The 20000-nt window shown below is 45.4% G+C and overlaps 2 protein-coding genes across 2 annotated transcripts; one reads left to right on the top strand and one right to left on the bottom strand.

Annotated features, from left to right (window-relative positions):
• Positions 1-1664: 1664 nt before the first annotated feature.
• LOC308159559 (E3 ubiquitin/ISG15 ligase TRIM25) lies at positions 1665-4413 on the bottom strand (the record flags this gene model as incomplete). Its single annotated transcript, XM_080533374.1, has 4 exons — positions 1665-2370; positions 2824-2991; positions 3315-3454; positions 3799-4413. The coding sequence occupies 4 exons, from the start codon at positions 4411-4413 to the stop codon at positions 1665-1667; spliced, it is 1629 nt and encodes a 542-aa protein (XP_080389500.1).
• An 8058-nt stretch (positions 4414-12471) lies between these two features.
• On the top strand, positions 12472-13071 carry LOC308159896 (twist-related protein 2-like; the record flags this gene model as incomplete). The annotated part of the gene is made up of 1 exon (XM_080533723.1): positions 12472-13071. One exon carries the CDS (start codon positions 12472-12474, stop codon positions 13069-13071), a length of 600 nt encoding a protein of 199 aa, XP_080389849.1.
• Positions 13072-20000: the final 6929 nt, after the last annotated feature.

The following is a 20000-nucleotide window of genomic DNA, read 5'->3' as shown; positions in this document are numbered from 1 at the left end:
ATAATCCATATACAGTATACAGTGTAGGCTAATTATAATTGAATAACTTTCGCATTGATTCCAATCATTAGCCTACATTGGCATTTTACATTAGAATTATGTGTGGCAGCAATAAAGACAGGTTATCAGAAACATTTTTAGATTTCAGATTAAATGTAGTCAAACTGGTCTGTCAAGTTTCACCTGGTTAGGAGTCAAGAGGTGCTTTGGGAGCACATACTGTACAGTAGACTACGTGCAAAGAGCCTGAATATAGGTCATACCTGTGACAGGTGGGTCGCACGTAGCCCCATCTGTGACTACTATTATATTTACATATGGATGTTATGGGTATACTATGCTGTGCTGGTCTGGAGGCAAACTATCCACACAACATCCACATGTTAATACTGCATGTGACACGCCGGTCAGCTGGCACCAGGGGAGGCTGGTGGAGGTAGAAATCGGAGGACGGACTCATTGTAACACACATGTTTGATACCATTCCTCATTCTATTAGATGCATTACAATAAACCTGTCCTCCGATTTCTGCCTCCACCGGCTAGTACTGGCCTTACAGAGTGGACTCTGTAGCTAACTAGAAACGTTTAGCATTAGTACCACATGCCAAATACTGTTATGTCCTTACTGTAAAAGTGGCTTGCACAATAACACAACTATATTTGCTAATGTATTGCTCAAGTAACACCACTTGGTTTGTTTGTATGTGACAGTAGTACATCATAGAAAGGGGAGGAAAGTGGAGGTAGAAATCAGAGGATGGTTGATACCACTCCTCTTTCTGTTCTATTTATTACAATGAGCCTGTCCTCCGATTTCTAACTCCACCAGCCTCCCCTGACAGTAGAAGTAGGTTGCTGGGCCAGGCCATAGCTAGGCATGACTAGGAAGTAATGACAGAGAACATTTTGACAACAAACACAAGTCAGCTGATTGAATCGAAAAATACCACAGTTTATTTGTAACCTGAGCACTGTTGCATTCCAGTGTTTCTTTTTTTTTTACATTTTGCATTTTAGTCATTAAGCAGGTCTACACTCTTATCCAGAGCTGCTTTCAATAAGTACTTTGTCTAAAGTAAGTGAATCAACGATAAATCACAGTCATCACAACTAAGATTAAGATTATAAGATCCACTGCCACAAACTGTTACAGTGCCAAAGAAAAAACCCCAATTGAAATTCAAATGAAAAAATGTTGGGAAGTGTGTGATTAATCCAATATCAACAATGATCAAGATAGATTAATAAAAACTCAACAGTAAAAAATACCATATACATTATTCTTTCTTTTCACTAATTGAAAATAACAGACAAATCAAAACAGATTATGCTTACATTGTTTTATATATATATGGGTTACATTGTAGGCCATTGTAGGCCTAATAGGCCTATGACAAAAGGACTTGCCTGGAGTACATTTAGAAATTAGATTTAGATTTTAAGACACAACTACTATTTTGTTTCATCATCATAATCCTTTACTAACTGTATTGTCCTTACCAGATTCATCAAGTACTATATGCATAACCCTTTCATTTACAGCCCGGTATTAACCAGGTAGGTAATGGTATTGTGTTTGATACCATTCCTCATTCCATTCCACTCCACCAGCCCCCCCTGCAGCACAGCAGTACAGACACGTGAAGGTGAACAGGAGAAGCTCATAGTCCACTCTGCAGTGTGATCCAGGACTCCACAGCGGTGGAGTGTATACTAAACGCCGGGTACACCGTTTCTCTGAACGCAGCACGGAACGTATGCAGATGTTCCCTCCTCCCTTTGGTGCTGTGGAACGCCAACGTCCCACCTTCATAGTCCAGCGCCACCTCCACCCTCACCGGCTGATCGGCCGTCTTGCCCAACGCCACGTTGGAGGAGCCGTGGCAGGCCGTCAGCTTGCGGTTCTTCCACTGCAGACGCCAGGACACGGGGTTGTGGCCGAGCCGGCTGTGGTCTCCTCTCCTGGGCAAGGACTTGTAACACAGCCCCAACGACCACATGCTCTGGTCCCCCACCTCCACCACCCAGAAATGCTCCCCACCCGAGAACCCCTGAAGGCAGAGCACCTGAGGGGCAGTGGAGAACCGCTCCGGGTGGTCCCCGTACAGCTGCTTGGTGGGGCTGTATTTGACCGTCCGCAGGTCATTGGAGAGCAGCAGGCTGGGGTGGGCCGTGGTGAGGTTAAAGGTCAGCTCCAGGGGGTTGAGGATGATGTGGAGGGCCTGTAATTGGCGGGTCATCTCAGACCCGAAGTCCTCGGTCCTCAGGCTGGTCTGGAGACGCTTGGTGTTGAGGGGGGCCTTGGAGGGGGCTGTGGCTACTGAGCCCGTCACCACCTCTCTCAGCTGGGGTTCGATGCACAGGAACCTGACCAGGATGGCAATGTTATTATCCTCCAAACATAAACACATTAGTGTATCTTCTCCAGTTACTGTACTAGCAATGCTCTGTCTCTGTATTTATCATTCTGGGTCAAATGCTGCCAAACAAGCTGACTTGCTAATTAGGTGAGTGCTTACATCTGGTTAATCCAGGGAGGCAGAACATTGCGGGGAGAATAACAGGTATAAAATGCTCTCTATCTGTCTCCGTGTTCATATGTCTACTGTATGTCTAAGTGTTTATAGGTGAGGAAACAGTGTGCTTGATGTGTTTTGTCCGAAATGTGGATGTCTTTATTGTTTTGAATTGTGTACCCTCCATGCAATCTAAGATAAGAAATACAAATATATAAATGCACAACTAGAATGCTTGAAAGAAAAAAGGAAAGAGACAGGAAAGAAGGAGATAAAACCCAAAGAAAGGAGGAATCTACGGTACTTGTGTATGAACAGACACTTGTCTGTCTCAGTGAGGGCCTCGCTGGCGTCTTGCTGGGCATGCATCAGCTGCTGCCGCTGCTCCTCCAGGAGGCCCAGCCCCCCCTGCCAGCTCTCCCTGCGGCGGCCACGCTCCTCCTCCAGCAGCAGACTCATCCTCTCCCTATACCTGGGAAGGAATGTGTAATAACTATGTCATAAACTATCCCTTTCATGGCCGCGATCAATGTCCCTGTCTCCATCCTCTCCCTGGACCTGCAAAGGAATCTCTTTGTATCGAGCTACCCATATATGTACCTGTGTAGCAGGTATTAGAACATCATGGGCCGGTTTCAGAGACAAGGCTTAAGCCAAGTCCTGGACTAAATCACACTTTCAATGTAAAATCTCCATTGAAGATGTTTTTTAGTCTAGGATTAGGCTTAAGCCTTGTCTGTGAAACCGGCCCCATAAGATACATAAAACATGAGATAGAAAATCGACTCCTCCTACCTGCCCACCAGCCCAGCCATGCCGTCCATCAGAGCCAGGGCCTTGGTCATCAACTTGTCCCCCATGACCTCAGAGGCCCCCTGGTCCTCTGCTGCTTTCTGGAGCACACTCTCCGTCATTTGCAGTCGGCTCGTCACCATCTTGGAATGAGAAATCATACAAAACCTGATTGACAAGAAATATGGTTTCGACATGGTTTAGCCGTCCTCCAATTTCTACCTCCACCAGCCTCCACTGCTTACAGTATAAAGCAACATCCACATACACAGCATTATATATTACAGGGCATGCGGTATGCACCATACAACATTTTGTGATCAAACATGAAAAATAAAATAAAATAGCAAACACCTAGGGCCGGTTACCTGGACATAGATTAGTGCTGGACTAAATCAAGCCTTCAATAAAATAATGCTTTTTAGTCTGGGACTAGGCATGCCCCAGGCCCATCCCCTAGTGTATGAGATACAAACTAAGACCCCACCTTCCTCCTGCTCTCCATCGCCATCCTCATCTCCTCTTCGGCCACCTCGAATGTCAGGACGTCGTGATCCTGGTGCATCCCCTCGATGAAGCACGTCGCACACAGCGCCGTCATGTCGCTGGAGCAGAAGTACTCCAGGGGCCGTCCGTGGGCCACGCAGCCCTTCAGACCCAGCCCTGTCTGGGTATCCACCAATGCATGTCCCCTGAACGACTCCCGCTCCCCGTGCCTCTGGAGGTGTCGGGAACACAGCGACACTTCGCACCTCAGACACGTCTTCACCGCCAGATAGTCGTCGTCCAGGCATTGGTCACAGCGCACCTCGCGCTGCTCTCCCATTGGGTGGTCCTCGGTGGGCGGCATGGTCGCCATGTATCCCTTGATGATGCCGCAGAGCTTGAAGTTCCGGTGGAGGGTCTCGACCCCGGCGTACTCGTCCCTGCACTCTGGGCAGCGTGGCAGGGTCTTCCCGTCACCAGAGTCGGAGGCCTTCTGGATGCAGGCCAAGCAGTAGTTGTGGCCACAGGGAAGGGCGACGGGGTCCATGTAGAGCTGGAGACAGACGGGACAGCTCAGCTCGTGGGCGAGGAGATCCTCCTCTTTGGACAGAGACATGGTCGTCCTGGTGAGCCGTTGTTTGTGTCTTGTCAATGAAACCTACTCTGGAACTTCAATGTGTGACAAGCGCTCTCTTTCCTTCCATGCAGTCCTTTCCTTCTCTCCTTCTTCAGCCTGCTCCCACACACTCCCACACACTGGCATGGACCGGAGGGTCGGAAAGTTGTCTCGTCGATGAACGCACTCGGGAGCATGAAATAGAGTGTGTGTGGTCCTATCTTTCTTTTACGTGGTCCTCCCTTCCTTCTTTAACCTGCTTCCACAAACATAGTGGTGTGGACCAGAGGATTCGTCACGTTGTCTTGTCAATAAATACAGAATGAGCTGGAGCGCTGGAACTGCAGTGTGGAGATCCAGGAGTCCTCTCTTTCTTTCTCTCCCTCCTGTTCCTTCTATCCCTTTTCACCCTGCTTCCACTCACACTGGGCACAGCAGCAACCACTGAGGGAGGGAAAGAGATAAGAGATTCTGTACGACAAAGAGGGGAGTAGACCAAAGAAAGTTGAAGTGTGAGTTGAGCAGGATTCCACACTACTAGTTGAGGTCACAAACCCTGGCGTAGTTGCCAGAATCAGACTGACTGTAACTGGAAACTAGCGTTGCCTGGCTGTCTTCAAAACAAAATCATTATCCAGAAATGTTCTCAACTCACTGTGCAGAAATGTCACTGATTCATGCTTCGTTACCTGCGAACAAAAGGATTATTCTGCTCTTACCGGAGAGAAATGGAGTGAGCTGACGATCAGGATGAACAGGCTGCATACTCATGTATGCCAGTAGAGTGGGTTGGTCTCGGAAACTGTGTGGCGGTAATGGGGGATCTTGGTATTGTTGATACAAACACGTGCCCCAGTGTCGTGTGTTCACTGCAAACATCCCAGATCTTTCTAACACAGAATTCTATTGTCGACCAGCCTGTGGAACCCAGATGGGTTTGTTTTATGTTTGTACTGATGTGAATAGAATGATGATAGTACCGACTAGTTATGGCGGTTCAATCAGGTGCAGCAGGATTAAGAGGTGACAAGAAATGACAACAATAAATATTGTACAAAAACTAGGGCCTTGGTCACTCTGGTCCAGTGATCTCATGGAATGTGTTGATGCTGAGAGGTCATGACTAGGATAGGAGTGATGCCTGATTGGTTCCTTTGCAAACAGCTCTTAATTGAAATACTAGGGCTGGAAGTCTGAAGTCCTCTCTACCTCTCTCTTTATGTATCTATCTGTTGTGTTTTACGGTTTCTACTTATATAAAAATATATATATATATATTTGCATATCTGTTGTATCTATTTGTGAAGGACTTTGTAACACTGTTTTAAAAGGTGCTATATTAATAAAGTTTATTATTATTATTATTATTACTATTATTATTTATCATGAGGGTAGAATGTAACATTTCTCTATGACGTATTTGTCTTGTAATAATTGTATACGTTTACAGTATTATTAAAGCCTTCAATTTATTCCCACTTGACTATCCTTGCTGTTAAACACAAACTCAATAATTCTTTGCACTTAGTGTTTAAATTACTTGGAGTCAGATAACATATGCTTTGCAATCAACAATACATAGCCACATTTCCTTTCCAACCCTTCATGTTGTAACTGTCTACCTATAGGCCCTACACAATAGGTAATTTCCCATCATCGAGTCACTGCTGTTATAGGGAGAATGGGGTGGGCGCCCTCTATTGGCAAGCAAAAGTGCTGCAGGACATTAAGTGTTACGTTATGTGACCTCAACAAGAATGTTATATGACATCAACACACATACTGCCTTTGAGACTATGGCTCCATAGCTGTGTTAATATGCCGTAGAATAGAGTTGCAATGCACCAAGGGACATGTAGTTTAGGGGAGGCTGGTGGAGGTAGAAATGGAAGGATAGGCTCATTGTAATGTAATTATTAGGATTGTAATGTAAGTATTAGGAATGTTATCAAACTCACATACCATCCTTCAGTGCATCTCATCTATTACAATGAGTATGTCCTCTGATTTCTACCTCTACCAGCCTCCCCTGACATAGTTAGTGAAGCTGGTGATGGGGTTACAGTGTAGGAACAAAGGTAGAACCTTGTCTGAGAGGGCGTGTGCCATTTCACAATACACAGTAAAACTGCTTTGGCACCATAAACCCCTTAACACAGCAGGTAACTGTAAACCCTGGGTAATAGGCAGGGCTTTGAAGTGGCAACACTTTTTATACATTTCATTTATAATCGTTTACATTTTCCACTTGAAATAGGCTGGTGGGATGAAAGTAGAGAGCCCTATAATGGCTCAAATATACTGTAGCAAGCCTGAAACGTCTTCATAATTGTTTCAAAGTAAAGAGAAACTGTAGCCTAAAGAAACCATTGAGCTTCAATCAAAAATGAACTCATTGAAAGTCGCAGTAGAGGTGCACTTCAAAATGAGTTCATCATGCACCAGGAGGAGGCTGGTGGAAGTAGGAGGTAAGAGGACGGGCTGATTGCAATACATGAAATGGAATGAGGAATGGTATCAAACACGTATGCCTCCCCTGTAATGCACCAACTGCTGTTGTTGATAAACAGTGATGCCCTAGGTCCTGTACTGCAGCCAGCCTGGTCCTCCCCGCTGCACTACATGGTCATGTTTTAGTGGGTTCCCCTCTGACCCTGACCTGTGTCCAAATCCACATCACCCCTGACCCCTCTGCCCCGCTCCAAGACATACCCAAACATTAGCCATGCCTCCCCCTGCTGCCCCCCCCCCCCCACCACCTACCCCCTCACGGCCTGCCCCCCACAGGAAGTGGCTCTTCCCTGGAGGAAATAGAGACCAGATGTGGGGGTGTCCCTGAGCTGTGGAGCTCTGGGCATTGGGGGTGAAGGGTGGTGTGTGTGTGTGTGTGTGTGTGTGTGTGTGTGTGTGTGTGTGTGCGTGTGTGCGTGTGCGTGTGTGTGCTTGAGCATGCACACAAAGCAAGGTACTGGTAGGCCTCTACAGTACATCAGGAAACACTTGTGTCTTGTATGTCCTGGATATCAAGGTCTGCAAGTGAGGTGATGTTCATCTTATTTGGGTCTGATGTACTTTTGAGGGAAAGAAGCCTCCAAACAGAATGCGTAGGAGTTGAAACGGCATTATTGTTTCTCTTTTGCAGTGGCAGCATCTGCCAGCATCTCACAAACCGTATGCTACAATAAAAAACAACAGGACAAACCTCTTGAGTTGAGTCATACTTACCACCACTAGTTTACTTACCACCCTGAACTAGGCTATTACATCACAGAATAGACTGACGGGAATCCAATGTGTGTGTGTGTGTGTGTGTGTGTGTGCGTCATCATTGACTGTCTGTGGGTTCCTCCGTAGGAGATCTGCACTATTACAATGGTTCATGTCTCTAGTTGAACAAGGAGAGATCGACACTGAGGTCATAACGAAGGTATTAAACATTCCTGTGGATGCCAGCCATGGTCGAACACTGAACACACACACACACACACACACACACACACACACACACACACACATACGCATACACAGAGGAGCACGCACGCACATGCACACGTACGCACACAAACGCATGCACGCATGCAAACACACATACGCACGCACACACACACTCACACACACACACACACGATTCTGTTTTTCATTTTGGATGGTTGTTGTTTTGATGTCTTTTCATTGTTTGGTGTGTTGGTACGCTGTAAGTGAAAAAAGGAGGAACACATTTTAGAAAATGGGAGAAGAGAAAGATACAGAGATAAAGGGAGAGAGAGAGAGCGAGAGAGAAATAGAGAGTGAAAGAAAGAGAGACAGAGAGACAAAAAAAGAGAGAAAAGGAGAGAGAAAATGGAGAGGAAGATAGACTAAAGTGGTCAGTAACATTATGTCACGTCCCCACCGAGGAAATGAAATGTGCAACATGAATCAGTGGGCGCGGAAGAGATCAAACAACGCCCCACACTCTTCTGGTTGGACCATCTGGTTCTGGTTGGAGCTTTCCCTCTCTCTCTTTCCCTCTTTCTCTCATTCTCTCGTTCTTTTTTTCTTCCCTGAGCGTGGGTCCTTCTTGTTTTTCCTGTCAAGCATTCCACCATGTTAGGGAGACAATGACAGTGCGGCACGCGAGCCGCAGTCAGCCATGGGGTTCATATACCTGTCTCCTACACCCCAGACTGACACACTGGAGATCTGAAAACACCATACAACAGGGGAGGCTGGCGGAAGTAGGAATCGGAGGACGGGCTCATTGCGGAATGGAATGGAAACATGGGACATGGGACATGCATGGAATGGAAATGAGAAATGGTATCGAACACGCGTGGATTTTTGATACCGTTCCTCATTCCGTTCCATGTATTACCATGAGCCCATCCTCCGATTTCTACCTCCACCAGCCGATCTCTATAGTACCTCTACAGAGAGAGGGTGTAGTGGAGGCGGGAGACCACCTGGGAGACCCTTCCTCGTTCCGTTCCATGTATTACAATGAGCTGATACTGTTTCTCGAGCCCGAGAAAGCCCGTCCTCCGATTTCTACCTCCACCAGCCTCCCTTGGCATACAGTGTTCTCTATTCTATTTTTCTCCATGGTTGATTTTATGGATCATGCATCAATGCCCTGCCATAACATGTATGACAAGATATGAAGTAATGTTTTTATTACATCGATGTGTATGTGCATATCGGTGCATTTGTTTGTGTAACTATGCATGTGGTGCGTGCATGTGTGTGTGTGTGTGTCTATGCATGTGGTATGTGTGTGTAAGGTCATTTAACTGTGTGTGCGTATGTGTGTGTAAGGTCATGTAACTGTGTGTGTGTGCGTATACGTGTGTGTACATATGCGTGAGGGGTGTGTATATAACCTCCACATGTGATAACATTCTGCCGTCTCTCTCAGTGGAAATATTTAGGCTAAGTCCTCGTTTGAGCGTGCAGCTCAAACAGAAGACAGCCGAAGTTCCTTCCCTTTTCCAGACGCTGAGATCTCCAGGGGGGGCTCAAATACAACACAGGGCATTGTGACCCTCCCCGGCCTCCCTCCCCCCAACCCCCCCCCACCCCACCAACCCCCCTCGAACGCCCCCCCAGACCCAACCTGTGTATATGTGTGTTTATATCAGCTCTGATATCCATTTTCCATTATTCCACTAGCTTTGAGTCATGTATTTTCGGCAGAGGATGGAGGGTGTGTCAGGGGAATTGTGATGTATAAATAGTTTGATCATTCGCAGGTGTGTGTCAATGCTTCCCGAGAGGAAACACAAGTTGATTTGTTTAAAGAGCGAGCTACGTTTGAAAGGTGCTTCTCTCCGTTATGGAATGATGTACACAAAGCTATGAATGCATTCCATTTCCTAACAATACCCTCCATTGTCCAAGTGCTGCTCTGCTCTGTACTGTACTGCCTTTTGAAGAACATATTGCTGGTCTGTTTCACTAACCGTTGACCACTGTGTGTCTATGATCAGGAGAGGTGGGGTGAAGAGAATAGAATAGAATACTGTATAGAGTAGAATAAAATGTAATATAATGTAATATAATCAAATAGAATAGAGTAGAATAGAACAGAATAGAACAGAATAGAATAGAATACTGTAGAGTAGAATTGACTGGAATATCGAATGGAATAGAATAGAGTATAATAGAGTATAATAGAATACAATAGAATACAATAGAAGAATGGAATAGAATAGAGTAGAATATAATGCAATAGGATTTAATAGAGCAGAATGAAATAGAATGGAATAAAACAGAATAGAACTTTATTGACCACGTTATGATGGAAACGTGTCTAACAATGACGAAGACAAATGCAACCGGCTGAACCTGGGGCTTCTGTTTCCACAGCCCGAGTTTACAGCCCATCTGGTCCGACTGTGAGGAGACAGGGTTTACCTGGAAAGATGCTCATAGCGTCCTTCTAGGTAGAACAGATGTCTGTGACTTCTGTGTGCGTGGGTATTCTGGCCAACGGTGGATGATGATGAGCAACGTCTCTCCTGACTCTCTGAAGAAGGACAGAAGCTCTATAGACGTTTAAAAGGGTACCAACAAGAAACACGAGGCTTTAACAGCAGCATATCGAAGATAAATACTAATAAAAGTAATAAAAAGAAGTTCCAAAAGCACCAACAGCACTTGATTTAGGCCATGTCCAAAATGTATCAATACAAAACACACAACAGCTGAAGCACACTGAGTGCCCTTTCATGTCAGAGCACATGGAACTATTTTTGCCTTTAAAAACACAATCATGCGCAATCTGTAAAAAGTCTAATAGATTTGTTCTTGTGTTGTGGAAGTCGGCCATGTTGTAAGTTCTGAGTGGTCATGTCAGAACAGAACTGGCTGTGTTTGTATTAGAGGATTACTGGAACCTCCTTCATATCCTTCCCATTGTCTTTTGATATAAATGAAATGTGCATTGTGTAAAAAGCCCCTGTAAAAGTTCCAACCCTTGTGATTGTGAGTGTGCTCGATAAACACAGTTGACCAGAAGTGAAGGCCGTGTTCTGGGGCTGGCAGGGAGGATGAAACGGACCGGAGGGTCCCGGAGGCTCAGCTTGGGCCCAGACCTCTCATTCTTTCCTTTACTTTGAGCTAATTCTGCTATTAGACTCCAGTGCTAGTCAGCTATGCCAGTTTCCCCCTCGGCCTAGAACTCAGAACCCTGCGCCAAGCCAGCGCCAGTAAAACAAAAGCACATCTGAACACAGGCCATTGTCTCGACTAGATTCTAAACCTCACAGCCTATTGTAACCAAACGCAACTTTACTGTATGCTCTGGATTCCGTCTATGTACAGTACAGTACAGACGATGAATCTATGTATTGATAAAAAAAAGATCAATCATAAAATCCAAAAGAAAAACCACATTGATTATAGAGTCAGAATAATAATGTTTTGGTAATGTATCGCTCCAACTTCAACTATTGCAAAAAATATATATTTTTATGACATGTAATCCTGTAATCATTCTGATCTCTCTAGAGGCTCGTTCTGAGTGGTTGTATATCACATAGGGAGAAGAGCCATGGGAGGCTGGTGGAGGTAGACGTCGGAGGAAGGGCTCATTGTAATGCATGGAACGGAATGAGTCATGGTACCATTCCATACCATTCCATGATATTAAACACATGTGTTTGATATCATTCCACATCGTTCCATACATTACAATGAGCCCATCCTCCGATTTCTACCTCCACCAGCCTCACCCTGATGTAGTGGCAGAACACACTGTGTCAATTCCCAACAGGAAAAGAAAGCATTCTTGAACGCCTCTCTTCTTCTTGACTCTCTCTCAACTATTTCCTCGTCTCCAGATCCAGAGGGCTTGATGAGGGTGTTGAGTTGTGGAGACTTAAAGAGAAGGAGAGAGAAAGAGGGGGGGAATGGTGGGGGAGGGGTGGGGAGCGACTTGTTTTGGAAGAAATCTGGAACCTATAAACTTGGACAACTTCTATGAGGAAAAGAACGTAGGGAAAATTCTCATTGGCTGACCCACGTGCTTCTATCTCCGCCTTCGACCCTTCGACCCGACCAATCACCAAACGCAATCTCTTCCTATTATTCTTGGCCTGGCCACGCCTCGGAACCTGGCTGAACCAATCTGTGCTCCAGATGGCGTGGAATTCTGAAGTTCCATCCTCTTCCCTCTTTAAAAGCCAGATGTGGGTTGGCTGAGGGCTTACTCTGAGCCTGGAGACGGGACACGACTGGCATTCCGACCGTGCTAGCACTACTTTAGCCTTTGTCATGTTTGAGTGCAGACGACATATCGATTTACCTAGAACTATTGGGAGTTATTGATTTACTGCTTGGTTTCTCGTTCTAATAGGGTATAAACTGGTGTTTCGATAAGCAGACTAGCCAGATAGACAAGAACACTGAGAGAGAGAATACAATAGAGAGGCCCTGAAGGAGAGAAGACAACCTGCCGGAGGACAGGATCAGGGTGGAGAGAGTGAGAGAGAGTGAGAGAGAGACAGAGACAGAGACAGAGAGAGAGAGAGAGTGAGAGAGAGATAAAGTGTAGTTAGTTCTAAGTGGAGCCTGTCTGCCATGAGAGAGGACCTATCCGGGGGTGAGTACCCTGAGGGGGGGATGGTCTCCAGCGAGGAGGAGCCAGACCGCACGCCCCCCCCTCCCAACACATGCCCCGTGGTGGTGCCTACGCCTGGGGCAGGGGGGCGCAAACGCGTCACCGGTACCAGGAAAGATAACGCCAGCACACCTACACAGGACAAGACCACCCCCACAACCACTGGAGGACCACCCCCCCAGGCACCAACAGGCCCCAAGAGGCCCAAGAAGAGCCCCCAGCCCTCGGCGGCCCTCTCCCCCATCCCCGGGCAGCCCCTGGAGGACCCCCTTGGGCAACGCGTCATCGCCAATGTCCGGGAGCGCCAGCGGACACAGTCCCTGAACGATGCCTTCGGCTCGCTGCGTAAGATCATCCCCACACTGCCCTCGGACAAGCTCAGCAAGATCCAGATCCTGAAACTGGCGTCGCGCTACATCGACTTCCTGTACCAAGTGCTGCAGAGCGACGAGATGGACGCCAAGCTGGCCAGCTGTAACTACCTGGCTCATGAGAGGCTCAGCTACGCCTTCTCCGTCTGGAGGATGGAGGGGGCCTGGTCCATGTCAGCGAGCCACTAGCCCAGCGAACTATAGCCTCCTGGACTCTAACAGCAACTACTCCGACCCCCTACTCCGACCCTCCGTCCTCCACCCTTCACCCCACACCCAGCTTCAACAACGTGGCTTACAAAAGTCTCTGCAACGCATTCTCAGTCTGGAGGATATGGAAGGGGTGTGGTCTATGTCTGCTACCCAGTAAGCCCTGTCTCCTAGCCTCCAGACACCTCGACCCCCCCATCACCATCACCACCAACACCGTCCGACTCCCCCACCCTGCCCCCCACCACCCCTCTGGTGGGGGTCCACGTCTGGCCGGGAAATGACCCTGCTCACAACCCCACCACCTCCCCTCCAGCTATGGGTGGAACGTCCAGCCCCAGGCTCCCATGACCCCTGACCCCTGACCACCACCCCTCCCCATGACCCTCAGGTTCACATCCTCTCTACCTCTCTGCCACTCTACATCAGGTAAGCATTGCACAAGCATGCATTTGTCATGCAAACAAACCGCCATACACAACCATCTATGTCCAAGACAAGATATTCTCTTTGTATTGCTTGAATTATGATTCTTTAGTTGTACGATTGTTTTTGCATTGTAGGAATGATACAGCTTATATGGATATCAGAGAAGGCTGGTGGAGGTAGAAATCGGAGGACGGGCTCATTGTAATACATGGAACAGAATGAGGAATGGTACTAAAAACACACATGCTTGATACCGTTCCTCAATCCATTCCATGCATTACATTGAGGCCATCCTCTGATTTCTACCTCCACCAGCCTCCCCTGGTGGGGACAGCTATACAAGAGCTATGAAGGAGCACCTGGTGTGTTATTACACTAGTCTAGTGCATACCCAGCCTACTTTGTGGCAATGATGCGAAGTCAAACAGTGAAGAGATTCACAGAACAGCACATTCTAATTAACTCTCCTCTCTCTCTCTCTCTCTCTCTCTCTCTCTCTCTCTCTCTCTCTCTCTCTCTCTCTCTCTCTCTCTCCCTCTCTCTCTCTCTCTCTCTCTCTCTCTCTCTCTTGCTCTCTCTCTATTTCTATATATATAGTTTCTGTAAGTGACTGTGTAAGACAAAAGTCTTCTGTCTTTCAAAAGAAAAAAAGTATTGTAAAAAAGAGAGCAAAAGAGAGAGAAAGAGAGAGACAGACAGAGAAAGAAAGAAAGAAAGAAAGAAAGAAAGAAAGAAAGAAAGAAAGAAAGAAAGAGAGAAAGAAAGAAAGAGAGAAACATGTTACCCTATGATTAATCTCAATCAACCTTTGACGCCCATGATTGTGGAAAAAAGTATCATTATTAGAAGTTTCACTTTTATACACCCAAATCAACTCCCTTTATTTATTTTGGTGCCAAAACTCTCCTTTGAGAGAGTTCTTTCCTCTCATTTTGGCTCAAACGTGCTGTGCTTGCACGAAAAATGAGATACTGTATTTCTTGACGGGGCTGAACCAAAACAAACAGTTTTCTAAAAACCCATGCATCATGTCAACCATCAAAGCAGACGAGATGGCTGCCTACTGCTTACCCACAAACCACTGAGGCTAGATGAAAGAGGTGCTATTGATCCTTCCCTCCCTCCCTCCCTCCATCCACCTCTCCATGTTAAAGATATCTGTCAAACCACTCAGGAGTGGCTGTGTACGACGCCTGTCACAGTTGGCTGTCACCACCGCAAACCCACTCATTTATAGTCTCCCACTTCATTCCCAATACTTCGCCTCCCAAAGTTAAAATGGACGCCTCAACAGATTCCTCATGACTAGCTGTGCTGTGCTGTTTGCCTCTAGCCTGATTGGCCACACGTCTGGTCTTTGCCATTAGAAACCACTACTTTAGTAAGCCACTTCATTCCCATTGCTGGAGCAACCCAACAACCTATCATTAGCTTGTCCTGAGGAGGTAGGATTTCCATACCCATGAAGAACGTTTTGTTCATAGCACAGGACTGTGTGTTCTTATACACTAGCCTACATGGACATCCTACTGGCTTTGGCATTTAGGGCACTGAACTGTGTTAAGATAGTTATTATTGTGTAATAACAGTTTTACCATGTAATAACTAAGTAAATACCTGGTAAACGGTGCCAAACAATAACATGACTAAATACTGACCTCTTGTCTAGAGTCAGGTCTGTGTTCTTATCGCCTATGTTGAACTGTATTTGCGACAAAAACCTGTTTGATCCTGTACTGAAGCTCTCACAGACTAAGGGTTTGATTAGCTCATTGTAATTGATGCCATTCCTTATTCCATTCCATGCATTATAATGAGCCTGCCCTTCGATTTCTACCTCAACCAGCCCCTCCCTGATGGCAATATAAAGCAATACGTTCCTGTTATTGTCTGTCTGCTTTTGGATTTTAGTGAATTACCAGGTGTTCAATTATGTCCCTTGACTCTGACGAGTATTTACATAATGTCTCTGTCCTGTGCTTCTCTCTTCCCAGTGCCATGTTTACCGTGGGTTTGGACCTGAACCTCAGGTCTGGATCAGCTCAGGATAACCCAGCCAAGCCCTGCCCTGCCTTTGTAACCCAAGTTACAATGTCTCCCAGGTGGTCTCCCCCCTCCACTACCCCATCTCTCTGTAGAGGTACTATAGAAAGACCAGGGTATAGAAAGACCTGATGGAGGTAGAAATCAGAAGACGGGCTCATTGCAATACATGGAACAGAATAAGGAATGGTATCAAACATGGACGGTATGAGGAATGGAATTAAACATGAACTTGTGTTTGATACCATTCCTCATTCCATCCCATGCATTACAATGAGGCCGTCCTCCGATTCCTACCTCCACCAGCCTCCCCTGAGAGAGACTCAGGCCTATGGAAGTCATACAGAAGGACCTACTGAGGGACAATGACTTTGAGAATCCTCTAAGGGACTAGCACATTCAGAAGAGGAAGGACAATAACAGCCTGTTTTATGGCTTGGACAATTGTGACTCTGGACATGGAAATAGTGAGCTGTGCTGTTCAGTAAACAGTGTGGACTTGAACACAGAAGTAAGTTCCAGACATTGATGGGAATCGGTTGCACATTTTCACCACTAGAGGTGCGTTACTATGCCGCCTTGAATGGTTTGTGTATCATTTGAAATGTCCTATTAGGAAGGCTGTTGCTGAAGAGGGTGTGTGTCTGTTGCACTTATTCAGTAGATATATGGATAACATGTGGTTTGTTGCTGTCTATCTATGACTGTGTTTGTCTAAATTACATTTATATTGTTCTTAGTCTTATTACCAGCCTCGGACTGAATTATTTTCTCTCTCTCTCTCTCTGAGATCTCTTAATCCCTCCTGTGTAACCCAGACTTTCCTAATGAGTCCTCTGTGTGTGTGTGTGTGTGTGTGTGTGTGTGTGTGTGTGTGTGTGTGTGTATGTGTGTTAGCCATTCAGGAAAACACCTAATTGCACATAAACTTGTTGTTCTGAGGAGAATTAAAAGCTCTAGAGTATTTATTGCTTGTCTGGACCAGAACCAGGGCACAGAACCATAGAACCACAGAACCACACACTGGTGCTTATATTAGTGGACTGTATGTTTGAGTACCGTACATAACTTTTGTATCCACATCTTATCTAACATCTTTTCATACCTACAGTTTAGATAAATATTAACACAAAAGCTATTGTAGAAAATATGGAATAAGGAAGACAAATATGGCAACACTTGAAATTGTTTACATTTTTTAATTAAGAAAAGAAGAAAACAGTAGAAAATAGACATTCTTTCTATACATCCATATGAAATATGGAGAAACAAACAAGACAAATAACACAAAGGGAAATAAAGAAGTATGAATAAAAAAAAAAGATTCAAATGTCATTTTTAGTTACTGAGTAGCTCCAGTTAGTGAAGTTTAAGAGTAGGCGTAATCAAGGCACGTGCGTGATGTCGTTTGGTCTTCAGATATATTTACAAACAGTGACTTGAGTAGAAGAGCGTAAAAAAAGAACAATAGTCATTTAGAACAACAGAACGGCAGCACAACGGCCACTAAGACACAGGCGTGGGAGTAACGTCCCTAGAAGGCTTTACAGAAGAGGTAATATACAGTATTTAACACACACACACACACACACACACACACGCACACACGCACACTCTCATAACTTCATAGACATCATGATGCACCCCTGGATGCACCAACAGAGACACAGAGAGACACAGCACATTCGCTGTCAGTTCTAAGAGAGTACAGCTCTGTTTCAATGTCCACACTAGCTTGCATACAACTTAGAATGCATAGTCGATTCATTCAGTCACTGATTGCTCCTTTCTACTGAGTGTCGTATGCTAGTGTGGATTTTGGAACATAGCCTATGATCGATGTTCTTGTTGTTTACTTCTATTTGTTTACTTCCTGCGGAATATCTTTAGTATAGGGGTTTTGAGGGGATCTTATGAGCAAACGCTGCCCAGAGTCTTGGAACACAACCTCAACCCCAAAACATAGCAATGTACACAAACACTATTGAACACAAGCAGACTGGCAATACTTAGTACGTCCTTGCACATACATAGTCTCTTAGGACACACACCAGGGGAGGCTAGTGGAGGTAGAAACGGAAGGACGGGCTCATTGTAATGCATGGAGTGGAATGAGGAATGGTATCAAACATGTATTACAATGAGCTCGTCCTTCTACCTCCGCCAGCCTCCTCTGACACACACACACACACACACACACACACACACACACACACAGATAGCTATCCACAGTGGTTGGGACAGGGTGTAGTAGACAGTATTAGGCTATAAGACTTGTTAGCATTGTTAGCATGGTAGCATGTGTGACGGACGGGGTTGGAACCCAGGTTTCCCACTTGGAAGACCCAATCGTCTACCATTAGGCCAAGAAGGCCCACCTCATGTCTACACCTCATCACGAGAATGTGATCCCAAACCACCTCTGCTACACATGCCTGTTACCATTCTCTCTCTCCTTCACCGACAACGACAGGAGAGGAGGCACCTACAGTAATGTTAGACAGGGGGACGTTGGGTTAAGGTAAGACATCGGTGGTCCCTAGAAACAGAGCCACACCATAACAATGTTTTCACACAGAACAGAATACACTCAAGTTTGTACTTCAAGCCAACCGCATTCATCTCCTCTCCTCACACAGTAACCGTAAATTAATATCAAGGGAAACTGAATGTACATGAATGCACACAATACAACACACTTCGTCTACAGTATATCCACAGGTTTCAATGCTGGTCCTGCTAACCGTCGACGTGAGACGTAACTAAACGCCACTGATGTGGCTGCAGCGAGGGTAATGTATACAGTCACACTGCAGAGGCATTGTTAAGACCATTAGCGATAGCACTTCATTTTACGGAACTGTTTTTTAATGGGTATAAATACCTCGTATTTACAATGAGAGTCACGTGGTAACAATGGGTATTTGACTGTACTAAAAAAAAACATTCACCACAACTAACTACATTTGAAGTAAATACCGGGTAATTACAGTACTGTACCGTAAAATAAAGTGCTGCCCTGTTTTCTTTGGGTGATCTCCATTAAGTGCATTAAGGCCTTTGCTATCACACACTATAACACAAGGATCCTATCTATGGTAGGAATGAACGTACAGCGTTACGTACTGTAACTAGGAATAGGAATAGTATTATGCTTTTCAGAAGAGTCATTGGTTGGTTTCAGTTTGAGGAACATATCCTGTTATCCTGGTACATCCTCAACACTGGAGGCCATGGTTTGGTCCTCATCCTGTCAGTGGTAAGACACTAAAAGGGTGCGTCTGTGTGTGTGTGTGTGTGTGTGTGTGTACGTTAAGACACGTGTGTGTGTACATAAGACATACAGTCATGGACAAAAATATTGGCACCCCTGCACTTCTGATTCAGATTCTCTCAAATCCTCAGACAATTCTTTGCTCTTCTTCCTTTTGTCCATACTCAGTGTGGTACCCACAGACACACAACACAAAGGTTGAGTCAACTTTTCTCCATTTTAACTGGTTGCAAGTGTGATTTCTATATTGCCAGCACTTGTAACTTGCCACAGGTGAATTTAAATACAAATTAAAGGAGCATTACATGCTTGACATACAATTATTTCTTACTATTTTGCCAATAATTTTGTCCAGTCCATTTTGGAGTTCTGTGTGGAATGATATCAGATTTGGCTTTTTTTCTCAGCTTTTTTGTGTTGTTCCAATGCAAACAAAAGAAATAAACATGTGAATACCAAAGCATTTGTAAATTTTCTGGGAGAAGTGGTGCATTATCTGACAGAAGTGCAATATGTTTGGCCATGACTGTATGGAACAGCAGTGGAGAAGTCCTCCAAAATACAATCTGGCCCCCCCCCTCCCAAAAAATATGTATAAATGCACTTCATTAGAATACTCATATTTGCTTCAATACATGACATTAGAAGACGTAGAATGCACAATTCACCTTAGAATGTGAGTGGATCTCAGAGGAGACAATATTCATGGGTTCTTCAAAGTCAAGCAGATAATTAAATAAATCGAAAGCTTGTCTTGTCTTCCCCGAGGTTAGGAATTTCTCATGGTTCACATTACGGAATGCACAGTGCAAAAACAACAAGGACAGATAAACGACAGTCATCCCCCTCTTCTTCCTCTCCTCTTCTTTGTTGTCTTCTTTAGTGGTTAAACTCAACGTTCATGACATCATCGTAGGCTGACTGAGCCGTTCTACAAGGTTCAAGGTTCTAGAATGCTCCATGCTCTCTCTCTCTCTCTCCCCCCCCCCCCCCTCTCTCTCTCTCTCTCTCTCTCTCTCTCTCTCTCTCTCTCCCTCTCTCTCTCTCTCTAGGGTGATTCCTCGAAGAGAAATAGAATTCATAGAAGTGGAATGTCTGTTCTATCAACTAGGATTCTAGGAATCCTCAGAGCCACGGTGGGGATCGTCTATGCAGCTCTACG

This window comes from Nansenia antarctica (genome assembly GCF_963989245.1).
Source record: "Nansenia antarctica genome assembly, chromosome: 6".
Lineage (NCBI taxonomy): Eukaryota > Metazoa > Chordata > Actinopteri > Argentiniformes > Microstomatidae > Nansenia > Nansenia antarctica.
The sequence above is the reverse complement of the archived record's forward strand: the minus strand, read 5'-3'. Positions and strand labels throughout refer to the sequence as shown.